General features: G+C 54.9%; 2 protein-coding genes across 2 annotated transcripts; both read left to right on the top strand.

The window, feature by feature from the left end:
* Positions 1 to 261: 261 nt before the first annotated feature.
* On the top strand, positions 262 to 1,089 carry JKF63_00919 (uncharacterized protein; the record flags this gene model as incomplete). Its single annotated transcript, XM_067896968.1, has 1 exon — positions 262 to 1,089. The coding sequence occupies one exon, from the start codon at positions 262 to 264 to the stop codon at positions 1,087 to 1,089; it is 828 nt and encodes a 275-aa protein (XP_067753125.1).
* An 8,229-nt stretch (positions 1,090 to 9,318) lies between these two features.
* Positions 9,319 to 17,139, top strand: JKF63_00918 (uncharacterized protein; the record flags this gene model as incomplete). Its single annotated transcript, XM_067896967.1, has 1 exon — positions 9,319 to 17,139. One exon carries the CDS (start codon positions 9,319 to 9,321, stop codon positions 17,137 to 17,139), a length of 7,821 nt encoding a protein of 2,606 aa, XP_067753124.1.
* Positions 17,140 to 17,889: the final 750 nt, after the last annotated feature.

The raw sequence follows: 17,889 nt of genomic DNA, 5'->3' as shown, positions 1-17,889 counted from the left end.
GCGGACCATCACCCCACTGCGCATTCAAACGATAAGAAAGAAACCGTTTTGCCTTTTGTTCTTTTTTTTGTCGGTAAGTCTATCCGAGGGCTGTCTCGTCATAAACTCCGTCTTGTTGTGTTTGTGATCTCGTGCAGAGCTTGCACCCCTTCGTCTTTTGTTTTGGAGTGATCTTTTTTTCCTCCTCTATGTGGCACCGTGGGTCATCACTTTAAATATACCCTCGTAGCTCCTCCTTTTTCCTGCGGTGTTTTGGCCCGAATGAGTCAGTCTTCCAACGCCAATGACGGCACCGTCACGCTTGTCCCGCTTCTCGCTGCTCTCAGCGACTATCAGAAGAAGGGGGTTGGCGTGGACATGATGTTGAAGGCAGTGCTCAATTTTGTCCGTTTGTGTATGGTGTATAGCACTGATGTGAAGGTCAAGAAGAGGTACTTTCAGCTCGCCGATGGCATCATTGAATGCCGCATGTTGTGCAACTTCGGCCGTTCACCAATTACGCTCAGGCAAGGGATGAGGATGTTCGCTATGAAGGATCAAATGGAGTTGTGGCGTTGGGTTTTTACCTGGCTCTCATTCTTTTTTCGAGTGCCGGAGCAACTGAGTGGTGATCTCAACTACCTGCAGAAGGTTGTCTTTCACAAATGGAGCCGCGAGAGATTTTCGTTCTTCTACCGCTTTTTCAAATCCCTCTCTCTAACGTGTTGTCTCATGATGGAGCTCACTCGTCGCTCTGCGCTGCAGCAGGCGCTGCGTGACGCTTCCACGCCGCCGCAGCGCTTGCACGCCCATTTGGATATGCGGGTCTCGAACGCGCTCATTGTGCGAACTCTGTGTGACATGTACGTCTACTTCAAGTGGATACCGTGTTACCATCCGGTCAAGACAATCGAGTTTTTGTGCGGCTTCTTGTCTGGCATTATTGGCATATGGTTGGTCTGGAAGGACACGCGGTATCTTTTGCCGCCGCCTCCGGGGCTGACGCCAAAGGCTGCGACCGAGTGCCCCAACAAGGATCCGCTGAAGCACGCCGTCTGTGTGCTGGATAACACCGGGGACGGTGGCGAGGGCAGCGGCTACGATGGGTGATGGCGGCATGTGACCAACTCTCGGCCCTCCACGATGCAGAGAGCTGAGTAGAAGGTAGAAGGATTTCCTCTGCCCTTCTCTCAATGCAGCACGCACAAACACATATAGACACACACACACACACACACACACACACACAGCTCGCCAAGGCACGCAAACATAGACGTCAGATTGCACGCAACAAAAAAAAAATGTCGAAGAACGTGCATGTCACGTAGATGCAGCGTTGTTACGTCTTTTTTTTTGATGCTCGGCGTTTTTGTATTGTTCTCTCCCCTTTGCTCCATTTCCGCTTTTGTTGTTTCCATTTTCATCGCTTGTTGGGGAACAGGAATGCTCGGCGAGGCTATCAGAGAAAAGCAGCAGACTGTCTCGCCTCATGGCGCCGACTCAGCACCGTGCGGCCCAGCGGCAGCACGCGGTGACGCCCTGCCTCTCACGTACACTCTTCCTCATGTTTGCTTTCGTGAGGTGGTCTGTTCTTGTGTGTTTCTTCTGTTACCGCCCATCCTCTCAGAGACATCGTTCCTCTCATGCTCGTACTTTTCTCTCTTTTTGTCATGCCCGTCAGCAACATCAAATGATGGATGGTATGAAGTTGGGGCCCGTTGTTGCCCCTCTGTTCATTCCCTTTCTCCAACGCAAGCCTCAGTCTATTTGTGATTGTTTTCTTCCGTTGTGTTTCTCCGTCTCCCCCCCCCCCCCCGCTCGCCCACTCATCTTCTGGGTTCGTCATTTTGACACAACTCCCACCCTCCCGCGCCTGCAGTGCATGTGCCGTCTTTCCGTGAGCGTGCATGAAGGCACCCCCGTTTTTGGGCAAATGTGAGCGGGTCTCCTCGCTGTGGCTTTATTGCGAAGATTGCCTGCATGTCTCTGTATGTGTCTTTGTGCGTGTGTCTGCCCCTTCTCACGGATTCGCCCTCCCTGTCTATCACAGTCTCCGCCAGCGCTTCGTCGATCTCTTTCGTGTGAACGGTTTGATATATATATATATATATATGTGTTCCTCATTATTAGACACCAGTGTTTCTCATTTTTCGCATCCTTCGTCTTCTCAGCTCCACACAGCAGGCATATATATATATATATGTATATATACACGTCCATTCTGCGTGCCACTGTGACGATGCACTGCAAGCCATGGATGACGGAACACTGATCTCTGACATGAGAGGAGCGGGGAGGCGACGTATAATGTACAATGATTCTCGTGTAGAACAGAGAGCCCCGCGTGGGGATGGGCAAGGAGTGATTCCGTTGGGGGAGGGATAGGGGCGTGCAACAGCGCCAGGGCACTCGAGGAGCAGAAACACACCCCAAAAGGGGGGGGAGCTGGGTGACGGAATCGAACAGGGAGAGAACTGATGTCGAGTGGCTGAATGAGTGCACGCGTGTTGGCGATGAAAAAAAAGCGTGAAAAAAATGAAACACCCACACGGCCGCCACCCGCTCCTTCACCTCACACAGCTGCTTTTCTGAGATTCAAAGGCAATAACCAGCCAGAAAGTATACTTAGGCAGAAGGGGGGGGGGTATGCGACAACGGCACTCGTAACAAGGCGAGGAGAGGGGGCTGAGGGCATCTCAAGTCTTGTTATGTTGAGTGTGCGTTCTGGTGGATGTTTACGTTTGTGGGTATACACTCTCACACGTTACAGTGTTGCCATGTTCTCGCTCGGTCTGTTTTACGCCTCCTTCGTGTATTTTGTTTTACAAATTCCCCATCTCCATATATCAATCTCCTCGCGTTTAATTCAATCTTTAGTTTTTCAGTCATTAGCGCACTCGTAGTCCACCGAGGGAGAGGGAGAGTACGTGTGAAGTGGCAGGACAGCTTTTCCAAGGCATAGGATGTGCAAAGACTTCCGAGGTATAGGGGGTTGGGTCAGATTGTTTTTGGAGGGTGCGTCTTAATGTGCGGGCAAATGAAACGGAAGAGGAAACTCCCTGAGGAAGTTGTTGTTGAGGCAAAGTGGGTGGGAGGGGGGCGCACAACGCCCAGCGTATCACGCATCCTGCGATGTGCGCCTTTTTTTTTGGGTTTTCATCAGCGTTGTTTCTTCACGTGCACTTTTAAACGTTGACTGACAAGCAGGACACTGGGGGGGGGGGGGGGGGAGAGGGACACACGCTCAGCGCGTGCGATGCCTCATTTTCCAGCATTCCTTCTTGCATTCCGTTTAGGTGCTGTTTTTTTTTTTCATACCTGTCTTTGCCACATTCATAAAAGTGTGCCAGGTCAGGTGTTTATGGAAAGGCTAATTTCTGCTACTTCTTCGAGTACTTGCGTGCGTGCATGCATGCCACAGGTCCGCGGTCCTCTCGGTGGGTGACCGAACACCGTTGTGATCCCCCCGATATGCATGTTTTTTTTCTTTTTGTAAGCCACTGGTGGTGCGCTGTCGAGCGTCACATCTTTTACCCCCTCTCTTCCCCCCTTTTTTTCTAATAGTTGAGTGCGTCTTGTAATGCCCGCGTTTTTCTTCTTTATTCCAGCTGCTTTCATTTCTCTCCGTCTTTTGTTGTTGCTAACCGCTTGACATTGTTCTACAAACCCGTTTTACTCCTTCGAAATTTGTTTTTCTGTTCCATAAACAACAGACGACCTAAAAAGAGGGAGGGGGTGGACGTTCATTAGCTCGATTATGTTTCTTCTACCTCTTCCCCCGTCTTTTCTGTTTCTCCCTTCACTGCTTGTTCCGAGCCCCTCTCCATTACCCCCTCCCGCCCACCATGTGCGTCGCAGTTCTCCATCTTCCGTGTTTTTTCTTTTTGCATGAATTGTATGTCTGCGTGTGTCTGCTTCCGCTGCGAGGCAATCGTGCATACATGTGTGTCCAGTACCGCTGTGTTCTTCGTTTTGTCTTTGGCAGTTTCGATCCATGCGAGCAAGCGCGAGGGGTCAAAAGTGAAAACTGGAGCTCCCAAAAGCTGGGAAAAAGAAAGGGGCAGTGAAGGTCTCTCGTGCAGGGGTGATGCTTATCGCAAGCGTCACGCAGTGCGTGTGATTTATCCTTGCCAAAATGTGCACGGAAAATTTTGGGATTCACGGCGATAAAATGAAAGGCATGAGTTTAGTCAACATAGGCATATCGCATATGTTTCTGCCTTCGCTTTTACTACTTGTGTTTTTTCCTTCCGTCCGCTTCTTCCCCGATAACCCTGATTACCTCAGCGTTGTGCTTGGGCTATTATTATCGACGCTTGGAGTGAATCCATGCGGCCACCGATCATCCCCCTCTGCCAATGCCGAACCGCTTCAGCAGGCCACAGTGTCATGCACCCGTGTGTGGCGTAGGAATTGCGGTGTTTGGAGGGTGGCGGGGGCAGGGCGATGAACTGCTATTGATGTTGGCACCCGGGTCCTGGGCGGCGTTGCGTCGGAGTCACCTGCGGCCACAAAGACGTTTGCACCATCCACATTTTGTGCCGAGTGTTGGCGTGTGACTCCGGCCTTTTCCGCTGGGATTGGGGCAGACGCCGTGCTGAGGTCACGGCTTCGGCATTCGCGCATTGAGCGTGTGTGCCGCTGCCTCGGACCGAGTGACGATGACGGGGGCAGACCGGTGGTAGAGCTTGGGGTTGAACTCGCCGTGGATATGGCAGAATGAACATCTTGAGTGATAAAGTGTTTTGCTTCACGAAGGTAGCAGCGCTGAGCTGTTGAGGGATATGGCCGTCGGAAGACATCAAAGGAAGGTGAACAGCGCATCGACCTTCGCTTTTCTAACTCGACATCTATGTGGGTGGAACGCGGATGCTGTGTGTGTGTGTGTGTGTTGGTGTGTTTTGTGTGTCCGCGAGTTGTTGGTGTATTTCTCTCTCGTCCCCCTTTTTTATCTCTTCATGTACAATGCGGTACATTTTGTTGTTGACCGTCCAGTTGACCCTGCGGTATTTTCGGTTGTGGGTTTCCGTTGCCTTTTTTCTTTCTTTTTGGTTTCATCAAGTCTTGGAGAGGCGCTATGCCCCCCCCCCCCCCCCCCTCTCCCTCCCTCTCCAGCGTGATGAAATCGCTGCTCTGCTTTTCTCAGTCTTCGACCATCTTCTGTGTTCTGTGCCGAGGGGTGTTGAGGAGGAGGAGGCATCGAAGAGGAACACGATGATCCCCCTTATTTCCTGAGCAATGGGGAAGGCAGGGGCGGGGGTCACGTGCTGAAGCACAAACTCTGTCAAAATTTTTTTTTTTGGACGACAAGTGATTGTGCGGTACAGCTGCTCATCGGGGACTTGGAAGGCAACTAGTAATGATAACTCAGACGATCCAGCGAGGTGGTGCCAGTGGGCTACTTCCAAGCACTGCAGCCTGTCTTCACTTCATGTGGTGTCTGACGGAGAAAAAAAGAAAACGAAGGCGGAACTTGACATCGGCATGAAGTGCAGTCTCGACGCCATTCTCCTCTTCTTTCCCTCATGTCGCACAGCCGCGTGACCTTGATCGCAGTGAAGAGGGCGGCATAACAGGTATTCGAGAAGCAGCCGAGCGCGCTTCCCCCCCCCCCCTCTTTGCGTTGCGGGAGAAAGCCAGTCCTACCCCTCTCCCCTTTCAAATGTTTCACTTCTGATTTCCATCGCCTCCTTGAATCCCCTACCCCCTGCTGGATGAACTCTACCCCATTCCCCCATTCCCCCATTCCCCCCCCCCCTCCCCCTCCCCCACACATGTGCGCTGCGTCGTGTATCAAAGGTGTTTTTCTTCAAGCTTCTGGGATATTGCATACCTTTGTATGCTCTTCGCGGGAGCATACACTACAGGTGGTTATGGTCTCACTTTATCCGCAGCTTGATTCACGGCGTCGTGCTTTCTCTATCTTGCGTGTCATGTCCTTCCGTTGAGCTCCTTCTGAGTCCACTCCTTCTGGCTCTCTGTCTCTTTCTAGATTGGTGTTGCCGATACGGTTCCTGCGTGTAGCTGCGGTGAGTGCTTTTCCCTCTTCTTCTGCCTAAGCTTTTTCGCCGGTGCAGGTTGAGGTATTCAAGCTTACCTAGATGAAGTGTGTAAATGTTGTCGAAAAACTCTTGATGCGTTTGCAAGGAGGAGTTTGAAACGGGTCAAGAATGATGGTGATGCATAAAAATATGTTTCTAGCTTCTACCCCTGCGAAACCGATGTCACCGGGCGGGCATCACGACTCACGCTGCTTTTTTCCTCCTCCTGCTACATTGTTTTTTCCCCTTTAGCGCCCATTCACACACGATTCCCTGAAGCTCAAGAAGTGCACTAGTGTTTGACTGTTCAAAGGTAGACACAAGGGGGGGGGGGAAGGGAGGGTTACCCACCTCAACATTCTCTTGATACAAAAAGCTGAGAAACAAGCCGTAAAGCAAGGTCCGCATCAGCAAGGGGGTCCGTGTGACCGGGTACGTTCGCAGCACCTTACTCAGTGGTATAATGTAGCTGCTTTTTTCTTTTGCATGAATCTTCTGCATCACGAAGAGGCCAAGAGAGATGCCTAGGCGGCAGCAATTGCCCATACCTTTGCATCACGGCGGCTAAGCTCTGGCTCTCTTGGAGGTAGCCCTCCCCACTTTCTGCCTTTGAGTCGAGTCATGCGTCTAATGGGCTGTTCTTGTCCTCTAGTATTCCTTACTGGGCTACGTCCTGCGCGCTGAGTGTGAAACCATGTCGGGTAAGACCACGTGCCTTCATCGGAGCGGGTCCGCGCTCAGGGTCCTCCTCGAGCGCACAAGCGGTGGTGTCTGTCATGTGGCTGGTAAGCCAAGGGAAGGGGGTAAAGGTATAGGCGCGTGCGCTGTGAACTCCAAAAGGGGGTCGGCCAGATTCGTTACAGGTGAACTCCCAGGCCCTGCAGTCGGCATGTGTGTGCCATGTTACCCGCCGAATCGCTTCAGGGCAGTGCGCGCCACAATATAGTATAGGGACTGTCCAGACTGGGGCCTGGGGAGGAGCCGTGGTGTAAGTGGAGGTACTCTTGTCATGCATCGCGCCCATGTACGTCAGGGTTGATCGGTGTGAATCTCTTCGCGCCTTTTTTTTGTTTTGTACACCACTCCTGGTTACCCGGCCTCTGGATGGTTTTCGTGGATGTGACGCACTATGCCAGCTGCGCATTACAGTGCGTGCGCATACTGCCCGTATTCGTACCCCTCGCGATCTGCTGCAGGACGACGTTGTCCGCTGGGACGCTGACAGTCTTGTTGCCCTTTCCGTCGACGCCATAGGGGTGAGGGCGTGGGGTCTTGGGCGGCTTGCCCGCGAGCTCCTGCTCCCAGAGAGCCCGTGACTCGTCGCCCTTGAGTGGGTCACAGGAGAGGCATCGCGAAACACCCAACGGGGGGAAGCCGATGCAGCGCGTCTGGGATGTTCAGAGTCGAATGACTGCTTGCAGGATCACAGAGTGAGGTGCGCCGCATTTGGAGTCTCGAGGGGCACCGCGAGGTTTGGGTAGGGTATACCGAGCACATTGCACGACTGGACGACTGGGCGCTGCGGTGGTGTAAACGCGGGTCTATGTCAACGTTCTGGCGAGAGTGGATGTCCCACAATGCTGAAGGGGGGGGGTAGTAGTTGGCAGCACACTGTACTACACGAACCTCTCCAGGAACCCTAGGTATGGTTGATGCTCATGCGGAGTTGTGCGAGGATTGCCTAGTGCCTTCCCCTATGCTTATTGTTTTGTGTTCTTCAGTGCGGTTGTGTTGCTGCCAAGCGGCTGTTATCGTACGCCTTTGTCTTCTCACCCCCCGTCCCGTGTCTGATCTGCTGTTTCTCCTGTTACTCTTTTTTCCCCTGTTTGTTTGTTGCTGTATAGCCTCCCGGGTCCGTCTCCTCGTACTTCGTAGTGCTGTGCAATGCGCACATGCACACTAGAATAGCGACAACCAAAAGAAAAGGGGTAGAAGGGGGCAGCTCGTGTGCCCTCCCCCCCCTCCCTCCCCCCTCCTCATCCGCGCACTCGTAATCGGGGAGAACCTCCTGCCGGTTTCCCCTCTGCAACGGTTGCGTTGCAGCCAGTGAGGCGAGGCTGAAAAAGAGGAAGGAAAGGACCCCAGACGATGTGTTGTCGCGTCCGCACGTGTTTTGTCGTGCGGAGACGAAGCAACATGTCAATCAAGCGAAAGTGAAAAACCAGCCCCCCCTTTTTTCACTACATCTCTCGCCAGTCTCACGCCTGGCTTTACGCGTGTGAGGCGCTCCCCACATATCCACACTCGAAAGTGGAGGTGGGGGAGCGACACCGCGGTATCAGAGCACTTGAGGCTTTTCTCATGTCCATGTTGCCTGAGCCAGTGAAGCGTGCGCATGTGTGTGCATCTATCGCATTGTCTCTTGCGTCCTTTGTTTTGCTTCCACGGCCGGTTCCCATCTCATATTATCATTGCTGCAGCGTAGTGCAGTGGCATTGTGGTCACCGGTTTGAATGGAGAGCACTTTCCTTCTCCATTTCGCACGTCTCGCGTTTTGCTCTCTTTCCCTCCTCCCCTCCCCTCCCCACCACACACACGCGCACACACAATCGCTTCGAGCTTGAACCACTCTGGCGGTGTCGGGTCTTTTCTTTAGGTGTTGCCGGCCTTTGTAAACAGGTTGTGTGTGCGTGTGTGGTCTTCTTCGCCTTCGCACCGTACCCCCGTTTTCTCCTTACATATCCTTTTGTGATCTCCTGCGCTTCGTTGTTTTCGTTTTCGCCACTGTTTACCCCCCCCCCCCTCTCTTGTGTATGTATGCGTACACACACACCCCTGAACACACGCATACACGCGGAGGTTCTCCTGCTTTCTCCTCGTGTCTTTGTGTCTTGCCCTGTTTTCTACCCCAATTGGTAGGCACTCCACTAACGCCCGGTCCTCCTCACGGGTGGTTTGACTGGCGCAGAACCCCGGCACTTCTTAAGGCCTGCAACCTTCGGTGCCCCCTTCCCCCCCCCTGAATCCGTACTATTGATTTTCGGCTCTCCCTTTTCTGATTGACTGTCGCGCTCCCCCCCCCCCCGATTTCCCTTGAAATTCGCGAGGCGAGATTTGCTGTGTTGGGCATCCAATTATAGCGGGCTCATGTGCGTTTCGAGTCAAGGGGGTGCTGCTTTCATTGGCAATATCAACTGTTCTCTCCTCTATTTCCCCCGCTTCTCTTGTCCCTGCACACCCTCTCTGGTTTTTTTTCTTCTGTGCCTTGGCGAGTCTGTCGAAAGGGGGTTTCTCCGGTGACTCGCCACACCTGCATCATTTGTGGCTTGAGAAAACGTGAAGCTAGCAAGGCGGTGGGATGGAGTCCAAAAGTGGTGTAGGCAGCAGCAATGCCAGCGGCGGCACGAACAGTGATCGCCACCCGCTTATTGGACAGCTGCGGCCCATATTCCAAGAACTGGAGTCCTCCACCCCGCAGACGCTGCCGTCTATTATCCTCAAGCTGGAATACGTGATCGAGGAAGAGAAGGACACTTTGTTTCACCGAAATTTCATCAAATCCTACACGGCCAACGCGCGCATTTTCCCAAACTGGCTGAATGCGCAACTGCGACACTTGTTTGAGCAGCCGCAGACGCACAGGGCGGGTGTGCAGGTGCTACGGGCCCTGTTGCCAGTGGAGTATGTGGAGCTGAATGAACTAACGAAGTTCTTTTCGGAGCTTCTAGTGCACTGCGTACTGGAGACGTCCGACCATGAAACAGCCTTGGAGGCTGGCGAGGTGTGGGGATTGCTGCTCAGCAACGGAAGCAGTGTAATCGAGGGCATCATCAACAACTGTTTGCACTTTTCGTTGGCCTTACTGATGCGTGGCGGGCACGATGAGGCATTCTTGAACGAGGTGGCGAGCCTGCGCGGTATTAAGAAAGGAACGACAGATCCTTTGGCCGTGTCGCCCATGGTGGACACTTCGCGGCAGGGTGAGCGCGTCACACTGACAGAGGAGAATTTATTTCCCACGGCAACGAAGCTGTCAGGGTGCATCTTCATTCAGCAGCTCGTGCGCCGCGTGCCATCGATAATTGCGCCGCATGTGAACAACATTATTGAGTGCCTGCGCCGTGCCATCCTCGACGCCAACAGACTCGTGCGCGTAAGTGGCGGCGAAGCGCTCTTTCACACGTTAATCATCGCGTATCGCTCTACTGATTTCAATCTCTACAGCCGCTGGCAGAATACGTTCCTTGAAGACGCGGAGCGGAGTGTCCTGTATGGCAGTGACAGCGTCTTGCATGGGTGCCTCTTGGCTTTCAATTCGGTTCTCTCCGCGACGGCTTCTCGTGAGGCGGAGGGGCGAGCCGTCGGCTTCTCAAACCAGGGGCGCAAGCACATTCTGAAATTCTGGACATTCGTCAACAATAACCTGGTACGCACTTCCCACAGCAGTGACGTGCGAGGCGAGGTCTTCAATGCGATACCCCTGCTGGCGCAGTACGACAGCACCACGTTCAAGGAGATCTCAGTGAAGCGTGTGCGTGCGCTGGCGGCGGTGGTGTTTGTTGGCACGGAGGGTACGGATGAGCGCGCGATGGTGTTTCAGATGTTCGCGCGACTCTTTACGGTGTTGCCCAGCCTCGTCGTACCGTTCCTGGATTTCATGATGAAGTATATAGAATCTTCGCTGACACCGCGCCCTTTCCGTGACCGGTGCCCTGAGGCTGTGACGTGCTTTGCCACACTTTCTAGCGTAGAGCCCAATGCGGTACGCCCTTTCCTGCGGCACCTGCTTGGGCCACTCTTTGCTGGATTGGTGACCGAGCACTTCGCGCGCGACGTAGCGAAGATCTGCACGGCCTTCCCGGAGTTGCGATCGACGTGCTTGTCGAAGGTCTTGGAGGCGACAAAGCAGCAGCTGTTACGCATGCGCAACTGGCCTAGACACGCCTCTGGGTCAAGCGAGACGGACCACAGTGTGATTGTGCGCAACCTCAACTCCCTCAGCAGCCTCGACTTTACTGGGTACTCGACGTTGCAGTTCTTGTGCGACGCTGTAATCCGATACGTATCGGATCCACACGAGGAAGTGCGCCGGAGTGCGATCGACCTCTGTTTCAAGCTGGTTCTCTCCGGCTGCTCACAGTCGCCGTGTGAGCGTACTGCCGTTGGAGTTGTGATTCACCGGGGCCGTGAGCACATTGGATTGGTGAACACGGTCATCCGAAAATTGGTGAGCGCAGCTGTTGCGGACACTGAGAGCGACATCCGCTTGCACACGCTGGAGCACCTCAGCGCGGAGTTCGACTACTCACTGGCTCTGCAGGACATCTGCACGGCGCTGTTCCCGTCTCTGCACGACCACCATCCGAATCGCATTGCTGCTGTACGTCTATTGGGTCGCCTTTCCAGTCGAAATCCGTCGTGCATCCTCCCTATGCTGCGCTGCGTTATGGTGCAGTGTATCATGGACATTCAGCTTTTCCACGCACCGAAAAGGCAGGAGCAAGCGGCGGCGGTGCTGAGCGCGGTGGTAGAGTCTGCACCTGTGATGGCGCGCCCGTACATCTCGTCTCTGCTGCAAGGTTGCGTAAAGCGGCTGCAAGATGAAAAGAAGCCTGTTCCGGTGATCACGGCGCTCTTATCGCTTCTCGGGAAGCTCGCGCGGTACGCGGAGGGCGACGACGTGGCGGTGGTAGCTGCCGTCCGACCGTGTGTCATTAGGCACATCTTGGACTCATCCAGCATTCAGAAGAAGATCGAGGCCATTCGTGCTCTGGGAGATATCATCCGCACCACGAAGGATGTGGACGTGTACGAGACAAACCCTGAGTTGCTGCGCGTTCTTCTCTCTGCCCTTCACGGTGGCTTCAAGGAGACATGGCCGGTGCGATTGGATGTGTTGAAGTTAATGGGCATCATTGGGGCTGTCGATCCGGTCCGCGCAAAGGAGATCACGCGGCACTTGCGAGATGGGGGTCTTTACAGCAGCGGGGCAGCTTCCTCTGCTGTGCTCCAGCTGTCTTCCTCTCGCGGTGAAGAGGCGATTGCTCAGAATGTTGTCAAGAGCGTCCTTGGCGTCTTGCAGTTGCCATCCTTATCAGATGACCAGTGTTTGTGCGCTGTTCAGGTGATTGCGAACACGCTTTCGCTCAAGGAGGCAGCGAGTGGGTGCCTAATCCCCTTGCACCGTGATATACTGCAAACAGTTCTTCAGCAAATTAAACTCCAGGCGAAGATACGAGAGAACCTGCTGGGGGTGCTGACGCGCATCGTTTATCTTTACGGCCAACAAGTTCGCCCGTACCTGGATGAACTGATCACCACATGCATCAGCTTCCTTCCCACTGGGGATCGCGGCGTGCTTGTGGAAATATTGTGTGTCCTGAACGAGCTGCGCCGCTCGCTCCGTGAGGAATTCCGTCCTTCCCTCTCACTGGTGCTGCCTTCACTCATCCAGACGGTGCAGGCAGATGCCGCGCACGCCAGCGAGCCTGTCTTTGCCTTCTTTGTAGAGATGGGTCATTTGCTTGACGACTACCTCCACAACGTCGTACCGTGCGTTTGTGAGGTGGCAAGTAACCCTGCCTACCCAGTGGCGTGCCGTGCAGCAGCTGCAGATGCCATTCGTAATTTCGCTCGTCGACTGCCGCGTCTTGTGTTTCACGCGTCGCGCTGCGTCCACTGTTTGTGCCGTGTGCTGAAGGAAATGGAGTCGCATCCCTTGCTGCTCACGCAGCAGCGCCGCTGTGCGGCTGAGGTGGCGACTGGTGCGAGTGGGACAAGCGCCAACGTGTGCACCTTCGTCGCCGTCGCCCTCGACGCAGTGCGCAACGTTAGTCGAAACCTTGGTAGCGACTTTGAGAAGTACACCCCCCTGGTGTTTCCATTGCTGCACGCCTACGGCGAGGACGGGCAGGAAGTAAAGTCGTTTGTGCTCAGCACCCTGCGGACGAGCGGCCGTGTGGCTGCACCTGAGAGCAGCGAAGCGCAAGAGGAGGAAGCCGCCGCCCGGTATGGCGTCAACACTCAGCAGTTCGTGCAGCGGCGCAAGGCTGCACTGGAGGACAACTTTGCGCAGCTGCGTGGCGTTCTCGTCGCGCGCGACCGGGAGACCGAAGAGGAGTGGAACTCGTGGTTGAAGCATTTGGCGGTGGAGCTATTACGGTCAAGCCCGTCGAGCGCACATGCGTTTGCCTTTGCCCTTGCTCAACTGCACGAGCCTTTTGCGCGGGACATGCTGCACTCCGCCTTCGCTGTGTGCTATGCGGAGATGGAGCCTCGTACGAAAGAGACAGTTCGTGCCCTCCTCGGCAACGTTCTGCGCAGCGACCGCGTGCCCTCAGAGGTGTTGCAGGAATTGCTGAACTTGTCCGAGTACATGGAGCGACTGGAGATGCGGTTTAACCCCAAAGAAGGCTCACATAGCACGTATGCCGGGCTGCTTTTTGACCTGAAGACGCTCATGGAAAGTAGCGAGCGGTGCAACTTATACGCCAAGGCTCTGCATTACGTCGAGATTCAGTTCCACGAGGCGACGTACGAGTACGAGCGCAACGTGATGCGCGGTCAAGTACACCCTCTGCCTCCAGAAGAGTGGGGTAGACTTCTACAGTGGTGCGAGAAAAGCATCTACCTTGGTAATCTGTTAGGGCTACGTGAGAGCGCGGAGGGTATGCTCAAGTACATCCAGCGCAACTTTTCGTTTCTGACTGGCAAGCCGTCGTCAGAGCTTCCACTCATGATGGATGCCCAGCTGTTCGAGAAGTTGCAGTGGTGGTCGCAGAGTCTTCGGGCGTATGAAAAGGGTCTTCAGACAGAGCCGAACAAGCTCAGCAACATGGTCGGCCTCATGCGCTCCCTCGACAACCTCGGCGACTACGGTCGACTGCTGGAGTCGTGGAAGCTGTTCTACCCTCGCATCGCGCGAAAGGAGGCAGCGGAGCTGGCCCCGTACGGTGCCCACGCGGCTTGGCTGCTGCGCTGCTGGGATGACATGGAGAAGATTACAGCTTATATGACCGATGACGGCTATGTCGGCACAACCGCGGTTTTTTACCGGGCTGTGCTCGCCACCCACAAGGGTCAGTTCCACGATGCCGTCCCTGTGATTCAAAACTGCCGCAAGCGACTTGACTCGACGCTGTCTGCGCTCGTGGCGGAAAGCTACGACCGCGCCTACGGTCTGTTTGTCGGTATTCAGCAGCTGAGCGAGTTGGAAGAGTTCGCGTTTGTCGCCGATAATCCGCAGGGTCTCAACCACTGGCAAGAACTCTGGGAGAAGCGACTCGCCGCTATGGCGTACGAAGGGTGGCCTGGCACTCTTGCTGATCACACGCTTGTCATTCCCCTGGAGCGAGAGCTGGAGATGTGGCTGCGGTTCGTGTCGCTGTCGCGCGTGCACGGTCGAGACCGCACGTCGCGCGACATCCTGTTCGAGCTTCTTGGTAATCAGACTATGACTGCCGCGCTGGAGCAGCCGCGGTTGCCGCAACCCCCCATCGCCCTCGCCGCCTGTCAACACCTATACGACATGAATGAGCGTGAAAAGGCTACGGAGCAACTTGAGACGTACCTTAAAAAGGTAGACGCGGCAGCGTTCTCTCTCTTAGACGGCGGAGACAGTCAGGCGAGTTTGGCCATGTGTCACGCAAAACTAGCGAGTTGGCTTTTTGCTATGTCAAAAAAGAAGCGGCAGAGTGTCGATACGCACCACCGCGAGTACATTCGTCATCACCTCGAGAGGGCGACCAGCCTTGACAGCACCAACGGCACGATTTGGCACACGTGGGCGCGGTTTAACCATGACCTTGTCATACACCGCTCCCGCGGTACGGCGAGCGAGCTGCACCGCGATGAGTACGTTAACCACATCGTGGCTGCTATGGACGGCTATGTGAGGAGTGTCTCCTCCTCTCAGGAGCTCGAGGATATGCTAGGGTTTCTTTCGCTGTGGTTTATTCATGCTGCGTTGCCGAAAGTCCAAGAAAACGCCGCGCTGCAGGCCGAAATTCTTCAGGTGAGCCCGACGGTATGGCTCAAGGTTATTCCTCAAATCATTGCCCGCCTGCACTCGCGCGACGCTGTTGTGTCAGAGTCTGTCTTTCAACTGCTCGCCATCGTTGCCAAGGCCCACCCGCAGGCGTTGCTGTATAACCTCAACGTCACGCTGAATTCCAGCGTCCAGGGAGCGGAGAGCAACACAGCAGAGCAGATGGAGCGCAAGAAGGCAGCACAGCGGCTGCTTGGCCGAATCAAGGAGATGCACCATGATGGTCACACGATGGTCAAGGACGCCGCTCTTGTCTGCCAGGAGCTCGTACGGTGTGCTGTGCTGTGGACGGAGCTGTGGTTTGATGAACTTGAGCGCGCGTGGTTTCAATGGGGGCGCGATAAGAACGCCCACAACGTCTTTCTTGCGCTACAGCCGTTGCTCGAGCAGCTATCGCACCCTGACACCCTCGCCGAGTCTCATTTCGTGGTCGAGTTTGGTGAGTTGCTTGGTGGCGCCTGCGAGTACGTTGAAAAGGCTGCATCGACTGGAAGCAATATATACATGGAGGAGGCTTGGAATCGTTTCAAGACGGCAGTGAAGCGGCTGGATGAGCAGATCAACAGTATGTCCTCCCTTGCCCTCCAGCTTGTGAGCCCACGATTGATGCAGTGCGGCAAGGACCTGTCGCTGGTGGTACCCGGGCAGTACAACGAGACTGGGGTGTATCCGCGCATCGCCTCCTTCCAAAACACACTGAAGGTCATGAACTCCAAGCAGCACCCCCGTCGCCTGTATATGACTGGCACGGATGGTTTCTTGTACAAGTTCCTCCTTAAAGGTCACGAAGATCTGCGACTCGATGAGCGCGTCATGCAGCTGTTGGCTTTCGTGAACGCGCTGCTGGAGAAACACTCGGCTATCCAGCGTCGTGACTGCATGATCCAGGTCTTCTCTGTCACCCCTCTCAGCGAGAACGCTGGGCTGGTGGGCTGGGTTGATCACTGTGACACATTGCACCAACTGATCAAGGACTATCGTGTGCACTCCAAATACCTCTCAATTGAGATGAATCTCATGCTGAGTTTCAACGTTGACTTGGACCGCCTGCAGGTAATTCAACATGTGGAGCCGTTCGAGTTTGCCCTGGAGCAGACAGAGGGCACTGACCTTGCCAACTCGCTCTGGATGCGCGCACCAAGCGCCGAGGCATGGCTGGATCGGCGCACTACATATGTTTGCTCACTTGCCACCATGTCGATGGTTGGCCATATTTTAGGCCTCGGCGACCGTCATCCGTCGAACTTGATGATCCATTCCTTTAGCGGTCGTGTCGTGCACATCGACTTTGGTGATTGCTTCGACGTGGCGCAGAACCGCAGCGCGTTCCCTGAGAAGGTGCCATTCCGACTGACTCGAATGCTCGTCAAGGCGATGGAAATGGGTGGCATCGATGGGCTCTTCCGTCATGGTTGCATCACGGTGATGGGCGTGTTGCGCGAGGAGGGTAGCAGCATTCTGGCGCTGTTGGAGGCGTTTGTGCATGATCCCCTTGTGTCGTGGTGGCGCGACGAGCTGGAGGATGAGGCAACCGCGTCTGCTGCCGTTGTGTCGGCAGTGCCGAGCAGCAGAATGCGTTCTGCTGATACGCCCGCGCCACTCAGCGGCCACCCACAGCGCCCGGCCTATGCAGCCCTTGGTGAGTCATTTCACAAATCTCGCACTGCTTTTGCCTCTCGCACGCCTGTGTCGCGCTCCATGGCCCAGTGTGTTGGTTCCTTTCGCCCACCACAGGTTGCGTCCACTTCGAGCGCTCCTGCTCTTTCACCTCCCCCCGTAGCTAGCAATCACTCGTCAGACTTGCTGAGCAACATGTCAGTCAATCACGCTAGCGAAGCGAAGAAGGTGGTGAATCGCATCCGTGAAAAGCTCGAGGGCCGTGAGTTTGCTGGCTGGCAGCTCCAGGCCAGCACCTCTGAGCGCACGGCAGGCGGCGTGGGTGTGGCTGTGAATAATGATTCAACGGAGAGCCCAACGGTCAGCAGCCGCCAGGGAAGGGCCGTATTGGCAGCACCAACGACGAGCAGCGAGGACGGGCTGTCCGTCCAGGCGCAGGTGACTCGGCTCATTTCAGAGGCCACCTCCAATGAAAATTTGTGCGTCCACTTCCAAGGCTGGTGCCCGTTCTGGTGAAGTCTGCCAACGTCCGAGAGCGCGCTGAGCTACACCGCTAGGAGTGGGGGGAGAGGGGGTGCAGGCGATCAAGGCGGCGGCTCCGGTGTCATTTAAGAGAGCGGGGTGATGGAGAAGTGGCATGTCTATGCGTATGCAGAGGAGCACGTACATACAATCACATCTGTGAGCTTTTAAAGCTTGAACGGTCTTGTGCAGTTCCACAACGGACCCCCGAAAAAGTGGCAATGTCACCTCAACGCGCGGAAAGAGACGGCTTTTTAAGCCTAGCGAGAAGGCGGCAGGTGGGTGTAATGCGTGGTGATGTTGGTGCGAGGGTGGGGGGGGGGTGCACACGGCGTTCTCAACTTACCGTCACCGGTCTTGAATGCAGAGGTGTATGGAGGAGGAGGTAAAAAAAAGGGATAGGAGGGGGGGGGGAGTAGTGGTGGTGGTGGTAAGAGCGACTGTACCAGAAAGGGCTTTGGTTGCCGCCTTTTGGTCTGATTTCCTTTTGTCTTCCCGAGGTTCGCCAATTCACGCCATTGAAGTGGCCCACGGCCACACAAAGTTTGCACTTTGGTGCGCGGAGGATGCAACAGTGGATACATACATATTTTTTTTTTCGTGGTGTGAAGGACCGGACTGAAATCAGAGGGGCAAAACGGTGCAGCAAGCTCGCTTTTTTTTTATTGCTCTGCGGGCTCTAAACATTTTCCGCCACGTCAGATGGGTGACCAAATTTGTCTGTCCCGTGTCATCTTTCTCCCC

This window comes from Porcisia hertigi, chromosome 36 (genome assembly GCF_017918235.1).
Source record: "Porcisia hertigi strain C119 chromosome 36, whole genome shotgun sequence".
Lineage (NCBI taxonomy): Eukaryota > Euglenozoa > Kinetoplastea > Trypanosomatida > Trypanosomatidae > Porcisia > Porcisia hertigi.
Note: the sequence above shows the minus strand (reverse complement) of the source record. Positions and strands in the feature narration are given on the sequence as shown.